The sequence below is a fragment of the Alexandromys fortis genome, unplaced genomic scaffold (genome assembly GCF_014885135.2).
Source record: "Alexandromys fortis isolate MF-2015 unplaced genomic scaffold, M_Fortis_MF-2015_v1.1 scaffold_50, whole genome shotgun sequence".
Classification (NCBI taxonomy): Eukaryota; Metazoa; Chordata; class Mammalia; order Rodentia; family Cricetidae; genus Alexandromys; species Alexandromys fortis.
In genome coordinates this window covers 8,666,954-8,686,580 of record NW_026067932.1, presented here as the reverse complement: position 1 = coordinate 8,686,580, position 19,627 = coordinate 8,666,954, and the positions used below count along the sequence as shown (strand labels likewise).

General features: G+C 43.6%; 1 protein-coding gene across 1 annotated transcript in view; it reads left to right on the top strand.

Moving 5' to 3' along the window:
• Positions 1 to 1,070: 1,070 nt before the first annotated feature.
• CUNH12orf42 (chromosome unknown C12orf42 homolog) overlaps positions 1,071 to 19,627 on the top strand; it is a 75,190-nt gene continuing 56,633 nt past the window's right edge. Inside the window, exons 1-2 of the mRNA XM_050145533.1 lie at positions 1,071 to 1,168; positions 2,012 to 2,102. Coding sequence (XP_050001490.1) covers positions 1,071 to 1,168; positions 2,012 to 2,102 — 189 coding nt within the window. The remainder of the gene's footprint in view (positions 1,169 to 2,011; positions 2,103 to 19,627) is intronic.

The window sequence follows — 19,627 nt, the reverse complement described above, 5'->3', positions numbered from 1 at the left end:
GTAACTGTTGGGTCACAAGAGTTACGCTGTATGTCAGGGACACCCAGTAAGCAAGCATATCGATGCTCCACTGCCGAGCTCTAGCGTGGGGATACAATTGATAAATAAGCAACCACTAGATGACGTGAGGTGGAGAGTCTGTTGGAGCCTTCTCTCAGTCCTAGCTTGAGGTGATTGTTATTGATGAATACTTTCCGGAAAGTATTCATCTGCTCGAGAGGCTATGAAAGCATCACAGATTAGATAACTCAAATGGCAGAAAGTCAAATCATAGAAAATGATCAAAAGCCTGTGTGAGAGAGTGCAACTATTAATCCTCGGGTACTTTTGGTTGATCATGTTGAGCAATGTGTGTGTTTGTTACCGCGCCTCCTGAAGGAGTCTGAGCATTGACCTTGTTGTTGCTATTATTCCCATTTCCTGTTTGAAGTACGAGGAACTTGGGAGGCAAATGATCTGAGCTGTCTTAACAAACTAGAGCAGGGTGCAGGGTTTGAATCCAGAGTTCATGGTCTCACCATAATATTTTTTCTGCCCAAGACATTTGTGTTTTATAAATGGTCTTTGCAAATGGTTTCCCGCCAATGCAACTTGGTGAAAACAACATGGGCTACAGATTTTTTTTTTTAAATTCTTCTCCCTCGCTCCTTGTCCTGTGATATTGGTCTTTTGATTCCCCTGGGCCATCCTTTCCCAGTTCAGAAGGCAGAAACATTTCCCTTCTTGTGAGCACACTGTTGGCGTTAGGTGGATTCCCTATCAACACATCTGAGTGATGAAATTCGTGATAAAGATTCACTAGGTTGCTGCCTCTTCCCAACCTTAGGCATGTTCTCATGTGGGGTAATTCTCAGTGTGTGTGTGTGTGTGTGTGTGTGTGTGTGTGTGTGTGTGTGCAGACATAAAGGCAGAAGGGCAGAAGGCCTTTAGGAGGAACTTAGAGCTATTACTCCCAAGCCCACGGATCTAACCTGGCATGTAGGATTTTCATCAGGTCCCCTGCACAGCCCTTTATGTGTTCATGATGTAGGAGAAACACGGGGAGGTCCTTTGTGGAAGGTGGGGCTCTAATGGCGACTGGCGTGAATGTGTTTCTGCGTGAGGGGCCAGGCTCGTCTTCTCTCACCTGTCAGAGTGGTCCGAGTGTCACTGCACACACAGAATTAAGGTGATGATAGAAACATAACAAACTCCTAGTGCTATACACACTTACTTTGAAATCCAGCTTCAGGAAAGAAAATAGAATACTATTTTTTTTTTTACATTGAAAGACAAAGAAATTTCGCCCTGGGTTATTTATAATGTCTGCTGTCTCTCTGTCTCTCCGGGGTGTAATTCTCACTTGTTATTAAAGAAGGCACTGAGGGTTTTGCGTTCACTTGGAATTTTTAGTTATCACAGATCGGGTTTTTTTTTTTTTTTTCTATGAAACTCATTAAATTTTAAATAGATGCACACTTTCTGTGTTCCACGGCGGGGAAGGACATGTTTGGAATATCTGTCAAGTATGTTGTTGTTACTCACAAAAATATGTCTAGTTTGAAGTCCCGGAACACAGATCTACACGGGGGCCGCCCACGTCACCCGGCAGCACGCAGTGGAAGCTTACGATCAAACAGAGGAGGCCAGAATCTTCTCAGAAGTTTCCTGGCACAGTAATACTAGATGGCTGGTTTGAAAATTTCCCATTCAACTCTTACTAAAGCGTTGGTTGGGGTGGGGGGAGGTTGGGATGGGGAAAGAAAAAAAAAAACACTTATCTTAAAGATTCATGATTCAAGCGGCCGATAGAATCTGCAGTTTCCACAGTGCTGGGCCCTAGATTTCCCTTTAATGTAATTAAGCCTCAAGATTTATGAATACAACAGGCCAGAACTTGATCCGTGTTCGTTTTCAATTACTGCGGTGAAAGGGCTCTATCCAGATGTCTCTATTTATAACATTCAAGCAGGCCGGGCCAGGGGCTGGGGGGGGGGGGAGCCCAAATTGTCAACTTGTTAATTCTCCACAGAGGGTACTCAGCCGAGGTCCTGGCTTTGACCCTGGGACAAAAGGCGGGAGGCCCTGGGGGTGAGGGCATCAATGCTTCCAGGGACAACACGGTGAGCCCCAGGGGTCACTCCCTCTGCTTTGTAGGTATTTGTGTAATAATGGGGTCCATTCCTTATTTTTTTATTTCTGTTACAGTTCTGGGAACATCGAAAGAGGGGGAAAGAAAAAAAAAACTGGCTCGAATGTAGATGTGAAAGACAAACAAAACATTTATAATGAGAGCATCAGGTGTCCCCTGGCAACAGTAACCAGGATAAAATGCTACAGGGAAACACACAGTATGCAGTGACCCACATAATGGGGCCTATTTTGGGCCCATTGTTTTATTTTTCTTTTGAAGGGTGTTGTGTCATTTTTTTTTTTTTTTTAATGTTCCCAGGTCTGCAATTTAGTTTTGCCAGGATTATCAGAACCTGAGTGTCTTTTCTCTTGCTACCGTTTCGGGATTATTTCTTTAGGGAGCAGGGTTTTCAACCACCAGAAACCCACCTGCCAGGGAAGTCGAAAATATTCCATTTTCTTCCCTTTCATTTTTTTTTTCTTTCTTTTGTAAAAGATTTCTGTGCTTTCCAGGACCGTGCTACAGGTTCCTCAGACATGTGCAAGTGTTCTCTTACACGCATGTGGATGTCTGCACGGAGGTATCATTTTAAAAGGAAAATCCCAAACAAAAGACTTAGAAATAAGAGCCCAGCGGGGGACGCAGACCCACTAATGAAACAGACCCCATCTAGCAAAAAGCCCCAAATCCTACCCACGCTTTCCCTCGGCGGCATGTGTCCAGTCCATCATTTTATTTTCTAAACTCATAGCCCTGAGTTGTTACCTTGTGAACAAGAATGAGCTGGGATATCGTGACAATAATTGGCCGTTACGTTAGCACGTGGCTCAGTCGGAGAATGGTTGGCCAGTTCTCTCCCAACTCAGAAGTCAACTTCTAAAAGGGACTGCAAGCCTTCTGGGTTAGTCTCTTTAAATCAGTTTGGGGTTTTCCTGCCTTCGAGTCATGACCTTTGCAGGACCCAAATTTATTTCAGTGAATTTGAATAGAACAAGGGATTGTTCAAAAGTCGAGCTTCTACCAGGTTTATTCCGTTGCTGGCCTTCAGCGTGACACCTCTCTTTTCCTCCCTTTATTTAAAAAGTTATTTAATAATTCAGTACCAAATCTAATCAAGTTCGAAAACTTCATTATACATAAATGTGCCCTTCTGGTTTCAATGAATATACTTTAATAAAACATCATCTCTAACCACCACCACCACCTCCTCCTTTTTTTTTTTCTTTTTGAAACGAATGTGTACCAGACACACAGGACAGGACATCGGGACCGAAATATATCTTGATTAGTCATTCCTCCTGGAAAGTGGCTGTCTGACAGTTTTAGCCGTTAATCTGTGTCCTGCAGAAGCGTGTGTGTAGCTCTTGCTTGCCCCTGAGTTGTGTAGTAGGCTTTGGGAGCGTGTTGAAACAAGGTACAGTATTTCCCCAAGTTTTTCAAATTTTGCTTGGCTCTTTGCTGCTTCTGATTGCTTCTATCGTATCGATAGAGTCAACTTTGTTTTCTAAAGTATTTTTAACTTATGCTTACTTAATCTTGTTTGTCTTTTGAAAGCCCCCTTAATTCACTGTTAGGATTGCTAGTTCTCTCTCTCTCTGTTTCTGACTTTGCGTCAGCCCCTGTGGGTTCCACTCCCCTGTGATGCTACAGCAGGTGAGACAGAGGTTGAAGCAGACATTGATGAGCAACAAAGAACAGAGTGCAAGATGCCCAAGCTGGAAGTTATCATTTGTGTGTAATGTAGCAAAGATGCTGGCTTCAGTGACCTGAAGGGGCTGTGCACATGATCTTCAAGCCTCAGGAGGAAAGGAGTCCTCTAACACGGTGGCTGCTTTTTGTCTGTACTAACGGTTTAGCTAGGGGAATAGTACAAGCAAGTATAGAACCAAGCTGCTTAAGATGTAATTAGAAATCTGTAAAAGCAGGAGAATAGTTTCAAATGCATGTGGAAAAGTGAACGTTCATGGCTGGAAGGACCGTGCTTGTGCATGAAGGCCAGCTTAGCTGTCTCACGCTTCTTTGGTGTGTAAAAACACTATCCATTTTACACAGCACACACATACATGTATATATATATATATATATATATATATATATATATATATGTATGTATTTGCGGTTTGCCTGTGAAGTGATCGCTTGTGCTGAGCTGGTGGTATTATTTCTACAGTTTGCGGAAGGTAGGTAGTGGGGTGGAGGAGCAGTCTGCTGGTTTGTAATTCTTAGGGTTTCTAGCTGGTCCTGCTTCCAGCCTCTTATGTCCCCTGTGCTTCCTGACCGCACACATAGCCACGTATTTTAACCAGTCTCGGCCACTACTGTGCCCAGGAGTGGCTTGTGACCCACTCTTTCTCAACTGTGATGGAGTGACACTCTCTCCAACTGTGGACCCCAATAAATTCTCCTCTAAGTTACATCTTGTCAAGTATTTGATCACAGTGATGGAAAAAAAAACCAAACCCAATATGCCTGAGCCGTTGGCCAAACAGTGCTGTGATTAATATAGTTTTTTGTGTGGTTATTTGGGTCTGAGTGGCCAGGAAATGAATGCATAGTCTCCGCTTACAACAAATTATATAAAATTATGCTAAATAGCATTTATATGTGTTGGGTTTGGTTTTTTTTTAATTGGTTCTCCTCTCTCAGTAGTTATGGTCTGCATTGCTTCATCTAGGGGTGGTCTAGAGTGACTTCCTGCATCCATATGGCCACGTTGTTCTAGCCACTTTGAAAACATTGTTTCCAGCCCATTCTTAGCTGATGTTATATACACTAGTGCTTACTGTAGAAAATGCATGGTTGTGAGTCATCCCGCCTCTGTTCCAAAGTGGCTTCTTGGGATCAGCTGATTGCCAGAGAACAAATCGTCACTGTGTTTAGCGGCAGACGACAGTAGGCTGTGTGCACCTAGGAATAAAAGGCTTGAGCTTGCTGGGGTCTGGATTTCGTGGCCTGGCTTTGGACAGTGGAGACGGATGCTTAGGAACTGATGGTCATAAACCTGTGTTTTCCATAGTTATAAAGATTACTGTAATAAAGATTAATATAGAAAGATTACCGTATTTAAAAATAGCTACTAAGAAAAACTGTTTCCTTAGCCATTCAGAGGAGGATATAGTTAATACAGTTCCTAGGAATTCGATCTGGGTTGGCATTAATTAAAATGCAGTTTCTGTGTGACCACATACATAGCTGTGGTTGTAAGACAGACAGATGAGCAAAGTCAGCTTCAAAATGTCTTTGCGAGCAAGGCTGGGTTAGTACCGAATTACAGGGCTAATTGATGCTCTTCAGAATTGTTTTCAATGTCCTGTATGCAATGTAGCATCTGTCACTTGAAACTTAGGCAATGATACCACTCATTCCTTGATCCAACTATCTAATCACTCAATTATCCAACCATTTATTGATTTGCTTGTTATCCTTTTGCCCAATAACCCATCAATCCCCCAATCTCTTTATGCAATATGTCTTATGTAAGTTCTATCCAGTACAGAGTTTTTTCCCTTGTTGAGAGGATTCTAAAAACAGACGAGTGTTGCTGTCTTCTCAAAGTTCTCAAAGCTTGATTTATTTTGTTCTTTGTTCTTTTTTTAAACAATAGATTTATTTTATATGTATTACTAGTTTGTCTCTTTGTATGTCTATGCCCTGCATGCATGTCTGCTGCCTGCAGAGGCCCAGAAGAGGGTATCAGCTCCCCTGGAACTGGAATTATGGGAAGGTCATATGCTGTGGTCATGTGCAGTCATTGTACACTGGAAAGATTTGTCACTCATATTGTTTTAGTAAAATGCTGAGTGTCCATAGCAATGCAGGAAGTATAGATGGGGCAACCAGACTAAGAGAATTCTGGAAAGAAGAAAGGCAGAGTCAGTCACCAGCAAGACACAGAGGAAGCAAGATGAGAATGTCTTATTGAGAAAAGGTACCAAGCCACGTTGCTAAACATAGGAAAGAAAAATGAGTGATTTAAGTCTTAAGAGCTAGTTAGTAATAAGCCTGAGCAATAGGCCAAGCAGGTAATATAAGCGTCTGTGTGTTTATTTGGGACTGAATGGCTGTGGAACTGGGTGGGACAGAAACTTCTGTCTACAGTTGTGAGCTGCCATATGCATGCTGGGAACTGAACCTGAGTTCTCTGGCAAATCAGTGCTCTTAATTGTTAAGCCATCTCTCCCAACTTCTTTTTGTTGTTGCTGTTGCTCTCAGTTTTCGCTTTGGAAACAGGGTCTCACTACCTTGCCCAGGCTGGTTTTGATATTGCGATATTCTTGTCTCAGCCTCCTGAGAGTTAAATTAAAGGTATGGACTGACACATTGGCTTCTCTGTCAATGTAAATATGGATCATTATGGTTAGGAGACAGATGCAGGTGAAGAGAGGTGGGAGCTGAAGGAAACTTTGCCCACTGGGGAAGCGTGCGGAGTCAGAGGGACAGAGGGACTCGTGAGGTTGGTGAGAGTACATTGAGGGGAGAATGTTGACCCGGGTCGAGAGGGTGGTTTGTACACTTTCATGCCACGAGAGGACTTGAGAGGGCCTTTGTGAGTTCTGAGCAGGGCAAGCAATGTGAGACTCAGTTGTCCTTTAGAAAGCCAGTGCAGGTCTGTTTTGAAGATGGAATGAGGAGGACTGAGGAGACAAGAGACGCAGAGGTTGTTATAAGCCTGTTCTTCAGATCTAGGTCACTTCCAACACTCAGACTGTTGCCATAGTGAAGCTAGGGGGCTTTCCAATCACAACCACTCAGGCGTATTCATATTTCAGGGGCAGAAAAAAGAAGGCTGCATTTATAATGCTTTTGTTTTTAGTTCATATCCAATGTTGACTTTCTTCTAAATGTTGGAGAGATTAATTTATATATTCAGGTTGTTCTCAAACTGGTCCTTTTGTGTAGAGACATGGGAAGTCTTGGGAGGTAGGGTGAGGAGGGGGAGATACAGGTGTGTCCAAGTTTAAGAGTGGGGGGAGGAGAGGCTGCCTTTCTTAGCAAAAATAACTGAAGCCTAAAACAAATCTGTTGTCCTCATACATGATATCGTTAATGTAACATATGCAAATATGTATTTAACTCAGCGAGACAGCTTGCTGTAAGGCACAGTGCTCAGGGTATAGATTAAAGCAGAGGTCAAGAGTTTTAGTTCCACCCTTAAGGCCATCAACTTCAAATTCATTACAATAATGCAGTCTAGGGAACAGAAGATCCTTTTCACAGAGTGGGTAGGAGGTAGAGTGGTTAGGTCAGGGCTACCTACCTGTCCTGGCTGGTACAAAGCAAACTCCAAGTTAACCGTTACCTAGTAGCAGACACAGCGAGTGAATGAGTGGAGTGAATTCACTCCTGTTTTGTGGTTAGGGTGCAGTAGAGACGTGGCATGCCTTCTTCAGTTTCAAAAGTGTCTTAGATCCATCAAACTATCATTCCTGCATAGTACCATTGAAAATTACCCATCTGAACTTCTCTGTAGTGTTGCAATCTGGTCTGTTTCTAGATCTCCACCTTCCAGGAAAAAGATGTCTGTTATATGTTAAGCTCCGCCTATGTTACAGGCTGCTCATTCCTCCCCAGTTCCCTACTGCACTAAACCTTTTGGCTGATGGAAGAGTCTGATATATTCTGAATGTTTTATTGGCTCAACAGGCCAACTGAAAATACATTGGAGTCAGAAATACTTTTTAACACCCACGTTGCTTTTCTCTAAAATTCTGAATTACGCTTTAGACACGTAGATGCTCCTTACTGAATACAACAAAACAGGCATTCAATTGATGTCCAGCACACACTCGTACACCTTGAACACTTGTAAACCTTGCACACTCAGCTGTACGAAGGTCAAGTCAAGCTGAGCCAGAAATCACCTGTTAAGATGTGTGAGTGCATCAGAGGAGAATCAAGAAAAACCAGGAAGCCTGCACACCAGGCAGAGGGGATTTCTCTTCTTGGAAACGGGGAGAAAAGAATACAATTTGGCACTTGATCAGCGTGGCAGCTGTGCCTGTCTCCACAAGAAAACGCCATCAAGCAATTTGCAAATTCTTGTTATATAATTGCTCTTCACTTAAGGTGACTATTGTGTTCTGTCCCTCATTATGAATATCTTGTGGTCTGTTTTTTTTTTTTTTTGGCACATTTAATCCTGTTCAAAACCACATTAAACTCCGAAAGCATATGTTACCGTAAAGCTTGAGTCACAAGCCTTCCGTGATATTTTGCAGAAGGTCATCTGGAAAATGGAAACGCAAAGCCAAGAGCTAAATCTACTGTATGCCTACAATGAGTCAGGGGCTAGGATGACTTATACAAGTGCAGTGTGAGGAGTGAGTGTCACCTTTAAGGGCTACAATGGTGACATCACCCGTAGCCTCGCCTCCTACCAGCTTTGGCTAGATGGAGGACTTCTTGCTTTCCTAGGAAAGCAGATGAGACCTTTGGTTATCCCCACACCGTACACTCCTGGATGATCTAGAATTGGAGTTATTGGTGAAATAGGCTCTCTGGTGGCTCTTTCTCTTTCAGGCCATATTTATGGAATAGGTGAGGCTGTCTGAAGGTTTAGTTATGCCACAGGGTACTAATTTCAAAGATTGGGCAAGAATCCATTAAAAAAAAAACGAGGGCACATATTTTCCCAAACATGAATACTTCATCTTAAAGTGTGAACGAATTATTTCCCCTTACATAGTCCTTTTCGCCCCTCCCACTTTTGATCTGCATGACGTCTGTGTTCTATCTAAGAGTCTTACTGAGCTGTTTAATTCTTTCACCCATGTAGAATGCCTATTGCCATGACAACAGCATCACGGTGCCCTGGGCTCTTCTAGTTCCTCACTATGTTCTCTCTTGGGGAGACTGAACACATGCAGATTTGTCATGCTGCTGTAGAGTCAGGATCATGCAAGAATTATTTAACTCTATTATATTTTATAGCCACCATTGATTGACCCTTGTTATGTCTCACTAGTATTTATCTATTTGGGTTTAATCTTTGGGCAAGATTGCACTTCCCTCCTACTGTTCAAATAGTTTATTGCTGAAATACACTGTTAACGATCATATTAACGATCATATTTACACATACTCATGCCACTATGAGAGTTTTGTTTACCATGTTTGTTATCTGACACCTACTCCAATGACTGTGATCGAACGTGTTAACGTGTAAAATGCTCGGCGCAGCTTGGGGATTTTATAAATGGCTGTTTTCGTTATTCTCTCCTAAAGGTCATGGGGCTGACAGAGGAGGAAGAGAAGAACGTAGTGTATTAGACTCATGAGTTTAGTCTGTTTTTACCACCAACAGCATCTCCATCCTGTGTCAAGGAAAGCCAAGTCTTCCCTAGCCCCAAACATACACTTTGAGATGTGGTCTCATGTAGTCTGGGCCGGTTTTGAACTCACAGACTAGCCAAGGATGATGCTCGTGAATTTCTGACTCTCTTGTCTCCAACTCCAAGTGCTGGGACTATAGGCTGCCCTCTTCCTCCTGTCGTATCTACATTGCTGGGTCTAACCCAGGCTTCTTGCATACTTATCCTATATATTAGAAAAACTTCTACCAATTGAGCTATGTCCTTCTTTAAAGTTCTCTTTGGTAGAGGGATCTGCCTCTCTGAAAAGTTATTACAGTTTATCAGGCAAACACGTGCCTATATTTGCATCACAGAACCATTATTTGGTTATTATTGTTTGGGTGTTCTAAAATACACTTAGCATTCAAGTGAGCGAAATGGAGTAGCCTTGGTGTTCAGTGTGTTTCTCGCTTGGATTCTGAATGATAAGACTTTATTTATGCTCACTCGAAGGTTAAAAATTTGGATTCTGTTAAAATGTTAGTCTGCAGAAAGAAGCCTAGAACACATGCTTTATCTGTGGGTGTCAGATGGTATTCTGTTGCCTTGGTAACAAGTCCAGCTGTGACACACACCTGAGTGTAGGAGTAGTCCGCTTAATTATGCTCAACGAACTCAGTACAGTAATTAGCGCTCGTCGCTCTGGCCTCCCAGGCAGTGAACAGCAGGGACTATATCAAGTTATTTTTATGAATTGTATTTAGGGTGGGATACGGAATGGCCTTGTTGTGTTCCTAAGTGTCTCTCTGTTTCTCTCTCTGTCTCTGTCTCTCTCTCTACTTGTCATAGTCTGTTTAGGCTGCTATAATAAAATTATTGGACTGGGTAATGTATAAACAATAGAAATACATTGCTCATAGTCCTGAATATTTTGAAGTTCAAGGTCACAGCACTAGATGACTCAGTGATCCCTGAACACGACACTTTGTTGCTGTGTCCTTCAGCGATGGAAGGAGCAAACATTTCCCCTTAGGACTTTCCATGAGGTCTTAATCCATACTGGTGAGGTCAAATCATCTTCTAAAGGCCCCAACTTTTGATACCAACACTTTAGTATTACGAATTTCAGTGCACGGATTTAAGGACAGGAACACTCAGACTTTGGCAATGATTGTCCATGTCAATTTTTACTTTTGGTTATTATAACTTTGCCTTTTTCAGTATTTAATGGAATCAGATGGAGCAAAGGGGACTGTTGTGGGAAGAATAAATTGCTACAGTTTAGCATAATAAAAGGCTAATAAGTCCCTTTGTTTATTGCTTATCTTTAAGGTTTTGCATATTAAGAAGATTGAACAGGGACCTGAACAAAGTCCTGGTGGTTAAAGGTACATGCCACTTTTGCACAGGATGCAAGTTTGCTTCTCAGCACGCATGTCAAGCAGTTCGCAACCGCCTAGAACTCTAGCTCCAGGGTGATTGATGCCTCTGCCCTCTGGGTATGTGGGCATACTCTCACACGGAACATACTCACTGATACACATGCACACACAAATAACGAAAATATTTTAAAAAGCATTAAATATATCCCTATTAGTATAATATTATCAATAAAAGACATAGATGGTTATTTTAGATATGTGGCAAGTGAGCTGACTATATAAACTAGATAAAGATGGCAAATCTGTAGATGTGCTGTGTGCCTCCATATGGCCGGGAGAAGGAAAACAACTCAAACATGGTCTTCATGGTTTTTCTCAAAGGTGATTAAATTCCACAGTCAAAGTTATTGGACTGGACTTGGAAGTAGTTTGGGTGCAGATCTTGGTTCAAATCCCCCTTTAATAGCTGAGTATTCTTGGGTCTGTCAGTTCATCTAGTCGTGAGTTTTCTTCCATACCTTGAGACCACAGTTCTACCGGGTGGTTGAAATGAGCCCAGTAACTATTGACCCCGCTAATTCCTCCTTCTTATTTGGCTTCCAAGGGGATGAAGGTGCATAAATGGACAGTTGTTTTCTTTGCATCTACTTACTCATCAGGAAGGGCAGAGGCCAGCTGAATTCAGCCCTAGATGAGACCTGTTCTCTAAGGCGTCTCCTGTTCCTATCCACTCCGCAATCCCTGTTCTTCACGCTGGAACCAGGGTCCCTCTCGTAACTCTCTTCAAAGCATCTGCTACAAAAAAGGGTCCATGTTCTGTCACTCCCCATCCACTCTGGAGCTTGCTCGGGGCAATGGAAACCATGTCAGGCAGCCTGAGGATTTCCGGGCAGGGGTTGCTTGTTGACTAGAGCAGACGTTCAAGTCAAAGAGGACTCACCTGCCTGACCTGCACTGGGAAGTCAGTTTCGCAAAGCCAGAGCTCTTCAGTCAGAGCGCACACTTACCTTCCTCTTCACGGGAACAGGGTGCTTGAGCGAATTCCTTGAGTTCCCAAACTGGCTTCCAAGCGAGAGTCAAAATTTGAGACCCTTGACCTCAACACTGAATCGTTTTAGTTCTCTTGCCGATGTTTGCTTGTGAAGACCGATCCTTCGGGAACAGATGGCCTCGTGAAGCAGCAAGTTTAGAGTTTTTGTGCAAGTCCTAGCTACAGATTGGGCCCAGTGAGGTGGAAATGGAGGGGGTCAAACAACAGCCGAATTACAGCGTCTGGGAGATGTCTTTTGGGCCCTAGACCCGTAGAGTCATTTTTATTATGTGACTTCACAATATAATTTTCTCCACGTGAAATATCTTAGGAAGTAAGCGCTGTGCCTAGGGCTCACTTGCCATCAGTCACCGAAGACCTTAAATAGCATTTGGTTTAATTAACTTGCGCTTGTTTTCCATGAAACCCGTTTAGAGCTCTGGTTATAGTCACAAGTGCTCAGTACAAGGTGGAAATTATGAAATTTAGAGAGGAGGAACCATAAATAGTTAAGCGCATGGCCAGATCCCAAGATTACTTTCTGGTAAAGGAAAACATCTTACTTGTGCATACTTTTCCTTCTTTAAAAGCGTCGATGGGAAGTTGAACGTTGAAATTCATTCCTGAATATGAGATTTCAGAGGCCCACATCTGTCCATTTTGAACACAATGAATGTTAAATAGATGTGTATGTGTGTGTGTTGTGTGTGCGCGTGGTGGGTATGGAAGTGATGTTCTCATTGAGCCTTGAAAGCCACAGTGAGCTTCTCTTGTGTGCCATCTTCCCCCTTGCGGCGCCCTAAGCCTAACTTCTGCCTGTGCTATTGTCCAGGGGAAAAGTGGCCATATTGTGCTGATTGCTATTAAATTAAAGCAGAAAGGGAGAGACACAAACACAGAAACCCATCTTGCCAGCGGGGAAATCACAATCTTTTATTTTGCATTTTGGGAGGGTCAGAAAGTCATGACAGGCATCTGACCCCTGATAACCTCTTTGATGCTTCTGTGTGCAGTTTTTTTTAGGTGGGGGAGGGGGGCGAACTTAATTAAATACAATTGAATTTCCCTGCTAACATGGCTAGTGAAAGGATGCCTTTGAGATGGCTGGTGTGTTGGCTGGTGACTAGCAAACAAAGATGCTTCTTTTGTTCCTCAAAGAAAAGTTAGCATATGTTAGTTAAGGATTTGTGATTCCCTTTGACGAGACTGGCTGGTTCCTGGAAATTCAATGCTTCTTCTGAAATGTTAACCTCATGAGGAGACGGAATGTGTGACCCACAAAACTCCCAGCCCCCCAGTGTCCGGCTAAGTAAGCCCTTTTTTTGTAAGCGTGCTTTATCTAGCCACACTGAAAAAAGGATCATCACTGATGTATACTGGAGTTGCTGGTGTTTGACTGCACGTAACATATCAGTCCAATTTTTGGATTTTTCCAGTACCCAGAGGAAGGGATATCTGTCGAGGCGCATCAGGGATGTTTAACAGAACTATTTAGATGTTAATAAAGAATATCCAGTTGTTGCTTCTTCATAGTTGACCATGAGTAGCCTACAATAATCAATCAATCAATCAAACAGTTATAAAAATGTCATTTAAGTAGAGTTTCTATTGTTTTTCTTGAGCTTCTGGAATCAGTGGCTGACAATTAGCCATCGAGGAATGAATTTATAATTATGACACACACAAAAAGTGAGTGATTTTGTTCAACTTGGAGCCTGTGTGTTTATCTAGAGGGAATCAGATTTACTTCTTCTTAGACTCGGAATCTTTTAACCTAGATGATTTTGTCTTCCTTGAAGAGAGGATTAGCCCCAGGAACTGGCGCTTTTGGATTTAAAGTTGACTATTGTACGTGTTAAGCCTCCCTCCTTACCTCCACCCTCCCTTTCTCTGTTTCTAAGCTTTCCTAGATCTCTCTAATTGTTTAGAGAGATAAAGTCAACACTTGACCCCATTGCCCTGCCTGGCTTCCGTCTTATCTCTTGTTCTCCGTTCCTAGTGGGACTCCTCAAAATAGTGTGGACGGCACACAGCTCGGCTTCCGCTTCCCTCTCACTCTGGAATGCAGTTTTGATGCTCACCCTTGTACCACGCTCCACAGGTGAAGTCAGTGACCGTCAGCTGCTGTGCGAGGTTGGAAGGTTTTGCTCTCCACAGTGGCATTTACTTACCAAGCCGAATCTTGTCAGAGGGTCCTATCTGCCAAGAGAGGGTGCCGTGCTTTATAGTGTTTAGAGTTCATTTGGAACTCTGCAGGGCCAGCTGTGGCTTTGCCAGTGCTTTCCTAGGCTCAGTTTCTGCTTGTTTTTTCCAAAGTTGAGCTCTTTCGAAGGTAAAGATACTTTAAAGAATAACTGGGAATAAAATTATGAGTATTTAAAAGGTCCAAAACTTTGTTGTTGACAGGAAGTTTGCTGATAAGATAGTAGACCACTAAGTGACTGGAGTCAGTTGTCTCTCTGTGTATTCAAATATTCAGAGTACCAGATGAAGGAAGGAAAAAACAGAGTGGGATGTTTGTGCAGAAATGCAATCTCAGTCTCTTCTCACAGGCTGACTCATACTTCACAGTCTAGATCTTCTGAAATACCTACGCAAGATGCCAGGGCACCATCTTGCGTCACGAGGTCTTGCAACGAGGCAGCTCAAGCTGGAATCCCAACTGCTCAATCATGAGATTGCCTTGGGGTGTAGTGGACTTCTTTAGGCTTCAGATTTCCCATTTCCAAAACAAATCTTGGTAAAATTAGCAGACACCCAGTAGTACCCTTGGCTAAGGTAGCTGCTGCGGGGACAGGGCTGTCCTTGTTACTCTGAGCAACCAGCACGTGGTCGGGATGTTCTCCCGTCAAGACTTCTCTGTCCCTGCTGTCTGACATCACCATTTTACTTCCTTTTCTGCCACTAAATTTATTTTTGCTTCTGCTTCCAAATTTGGCTCAAGGACATTTTGCTCTCGAGGGACATAGCCTTCAAGAAGTGACTCCTGATACTTCTTCGTGTTTCTACTTGTCTGGCGAAGGAGTACCTCGGGTACTTCATTCATCCTGTCAGGGCATTTGTTCTGCTGGACTTGGAGCATCCTGGGGAGTACCATAGAGGTCATGTCCCGTTTTGTTTTACTCCTTTGGTGCTGAACACACTGCGGTGCGAACCAATAACCAGCCAGGTGGACAGAAACACACTGGGTATAGCTACGACAGCTGGAAAGCCCACTACATGGTGGCCAGACTGTGTCTTTGCATTTCATTGTTAGTGGATGTGGCTGCTCGTTATACTTTCTGGGACTCTCCTTGGAGAAGAATCTATTTCCAAGGCTTCAGTCTTAATCTCTTTATTTTATTTATTAGTTTTGAAGTGGGTTTTTCTAACCCGGCTGACCTCTTAGAGGCTATCTATACAGAACCGATTATTCTTGGTAAGCCTCCTGCCTCAGCCCCCAAAGGGTTGGGATTATAAGGCATGTTCCACCAATCCTGGCCTCTTATCACCTCTGTAAGGCAATAAATACTGTAAGGATCTGAGTCTCAGCAGTATGTTGTATGTGAGCCATATCATCAGGAAGACTGGTACAAAAGCAGGATCTTGGGGTCTCAGTAGACCCCCTGATCTCACCTGCACATTTTGGCCAGCGAGCCCCAGGTGACTTGACCGTACATTACAATGTCAGGAACGTCCATCAGTAACAGCTGCTTCAATAGCAGGGTCCCCGAGTCTCCTGACACGGATGCCTTTGTCTATGAAGACTCAGGAGAAGCTCCTGGGACGACTGCGAAGAGAATGGGGTGATGCATTGGTGCACTGCTGGGGTGTTAAGTCAGGAAGCAACCCTAAGTAGATAATCTAGATCTATAGGAGTGGCTTCAATTAAATGAGTTAATTAATGAGTTTTGAATTTAATATCTTGATGCTATGCCTAGAAACAGATTTTCTCTGGTAACCAAACGATTCCCCTTAAAAGAAACAGCACTCGCCGTGGCAAATGCATCTTTTTACCTGGCGCAGTTCGATAGCCGAAGCAGGAATTTCAGAAAGCTTTCTCCTGGTTTCTGCTTTCTGTTCCCATCCCAGGGACAAAGCAAGTGTTTGCTTTTAGCCCCGTTGACACCCAAGCACTTTGCAAATGTTTCCACAGGTCAGCTGCCCTTTGTGGAGCCTCCCAGGAACTTTCTTTTGGTTACTGACCCTCAAGTGCATGCAAACTTTTATCTGTGGAGTCTGAGGAGGTATTTGTCACCTCCCATCCTTAAAGGAGGGCGACCCAGACCATGGCTCGAGCTTGAAAACCCATCGCCAGCTCTCAGGCTCGTCTCAAGATCTGCTCTTGTGGCCTAATCGACTTATTGATATCCTAGGAGAGAACACACGTACACTCACACATACACACACACACAACATACACACACACCATACACACCACATACACCACATACACACTTCACAAAAACCACATACACATACCACACATACACATTACATACACACATACCACATACACACACCACACACATTCACACTTACATACATACACACACACTACATACACCACATACACACACACCACACACACCACACACCATACACACACACCACATGCACACACACATACACACTACGCACACCCCCCACACCATCCACACACACCATACATATTCACACACATTCACACGCACTCTTTCGCAGGCATGTACACACTCATATACTCTCACACACACAGTGTCTCTCTCACACAATAACACACTCACGCACCATCTCACATACACATACTCGCACACCCCACACATACACATCACGTAAAGACACACATCATATACACACCACATACACACATACTCACACACACATTCACACAGATACTCACACACATATTCACACACACTCTTTCACATACATGTACACACTCATATACTCTCACACACACTCACGCAGTCTCTCACGCACAGTAACACACTCACACTCTTAGTCTCACACACACGCTCACACACACATCTCGTCTCTTCCTATTTCTCCACTAAATCAGTGACTTCCCGTCTGAAAGCATCACTGTATGCAGCCCTGCAGGGACACTTTGATGAGAAATTTTGCTCGGAATTTCGTGCTTCTTCCTTCGCTTTAAGCCGGTTCAGCCATCTTTCCCCGAAGGCTTTTCTTAAGGCCACCAGAGTGCTCAATTCACTTCTTACCAGTTGTTGGCTGTGTTTATGACTGGAATGTTTAGCCACACACTACGTTGAATAAAGGTCACACTCGGGTGTCGTCTGAAGATAAAAATCCGTCAGTGGTAGAAACCTGTCACTTCAGTGGAGTGGCCATGGGGCTCCTGCCAGCAGGTTTGGTTTTCACGGATCATGCAGGGACTGTCTCATGTATGTGCGCATGGATGTGAATGGAGAAAAAACCTGTATCCTGCCATCTGTGACACCTGGTTCCACAACACCGTGTCACAGCATAGATTTTAAAAATTAGAATTATATGGGCCGATCTCTCCTTATTTCTGGTAGCCTGCCTCTCCTCTAACATGGGCTATGACCTCACTGCTGCTCATCAAACCCGAGTCTTCTGCCTTTTCTCTTCCATCTTCAGAGAAACATGGGCGGCTGTTGTTGCTGTCATCATCGTCATCATCATCATCATCATTATTATTTTGTTATTATTATTATTATTATAGTATTTTGGAGCAGAGCACCCTGGCTTTCTGCGGCGACTCTTGTGCCTTCCTAAATGCACTTGATTTAGCTTTCAGCGTGTAATTACTGCCAAACAAGTTAATTGCTTTCTAAGTGTCCAGAACTGTCTGGCTAAATTTGCTTTCATTTACCAACCTTCATCCCACATCAGCGGCTCAACGTAAACACAAACGATCGTTAATGACTGCCTAATGCCATATTCATTAGAGAATCAGGTTAATGACTGGCAGTGACTAGCCCAGCTCCTTTATTTTCTCTTCAAGCCCCTCCCCCACTGGCTTGTTGATGACACCAGCCTTTTATTTGAGAATAAATTCTACCTGTGTAGAATTCATTGTGAAGGTTCAAGGAGAGGCTGTCCTAGAGAGTTGATAGATAGTCCTAATCTCGGTGGCTTCTTTTCTCTGGTAGATACCTCCCAAGACACCGCTCTGGAGGTAGCAGACACAGACAGTCATTTGTATATCAGTTAGACGTCAACAAAACGTTCTACTTTTTCTTCTTTTTAAAGGAAGAACGAGTCCTGTTGGCTGCCAGGGAGCCTCTCTGTTTGGGAAGCACAGACTACAGGGATGCTGTGCACTCATGGAGATACTGTTTTCCCATCACACTCATTCTGAGCAATGGTACTCCATTGTGCCCTGACATGAACGCAGCTTGAACAAGCAATCTCCTTTGGTACCAAGAGATGGCCACTGAAGTCAATGTCAGAGCCGTGTGTGTGCAAAGGGCCCTGTCCGCCTCAGGCAAAGGCTCTTCCTAGCTGGGAAACCCCAGGTGCATGGATTGAGTGAGGGCAGAGACTGGAGGTGGAGATCCATGTTGGGCCTGGGCCTGACGTCACCTGGGTCCACTCTTTAAACAGGAGTCCATCCTTCCTGCACAGACGAGGTGGTTTCCAGGTTCTCCAAGGCAGACTTCTGGGATCTGAAGGGTGCATATGTACCCTGTAACTCAACAGAGAGTTAACAGTCCAGGCACTGGCCCTTCACTATGTCGGGCGATCTGAAGTAACTTCTTCACCTAGCGGGCAAATGTTGCTAGCTTGGGATTCCTTCCTGGTTCTCAGCTGTGTTCTTTAGTCTTGTTTGTTGTATGCTTGTCATTCACAGAACTGACACCAGGGCTACCATGTATAAGATGTGTTTGCTCGACTTCACCTGCTCACACCAGTGCCTGTACTTACTCTGTATTTATAATCCTCACTTTTAAGCCTCTTGGAAATCTTCTTCCTCATCCATATACTCCCTCTAGACTCAGGAGTTTTGTTTATTTATTTTTTGCTGCCTTAAACCTTTGACTTCTCATGTCCTTCAATCCTGGTTTTGGATTTCAGGAAGACCATCATTTCTTCTCGATTTTTGTTGAGCGGGAAGAAGTCTGTTTCCCAAGTCCACACCATCTACCGCCTTTGACTCTGCGTATCTTTCTCCTCCATGACACTCAGCTTTACTGCTTTTCCCTACACGAGTCTCTGTGACCATCCCTGTTTTAAGTCCTGCTCACCCAGGGCTGGAGAGATGCTCCCTGGCTAGGAGAACTTGCCAATCTTGCTGAAGACCCAGGTTTAGCTCCCAACACCCATGTCAGGCAGCTTGCAACCACCGATGTCTCCAGTTGAGGGAAATCAGAACCCTCTTCCAGCCACGCCGGGCACTTTTATACATATGGTACAAGTACACACACTCATGCATATACATCTACCCATAAAACTAAATCAGCAAATAAGATCTTTAAATCCTTGTCACCTTGGTGGAAAGCGGAAGGGCCACCATTTTTCAGTTTCATCCCTGTATGCTTAACTTGGGCCTATGTGTGTGTGTGGGGGGGTACTCTTTACGGGTACCCAGACTGAGTTTAGTAAATGCTGGGTCAAGGGCTCTGAACAGTGTGACTAAATGAAAAACATCAAATTGAAAACAAGAAGTTAGGAAACCAACCCTGAGAGTAATCTTAGGAAGGTTTGACATTTTCTGGAAAATGTCAAGGTTCGCTCCCACCCTGAGATCCTCAGGTTGCCTTCTCTGACTGCCCTGCGCAATCAGATTATATGCTTTGCTTATTTGTTTCCCGTGTCAAGTCTGCATAAAATACAGCTCAAAATTAATGACTTGGGTGGTTTA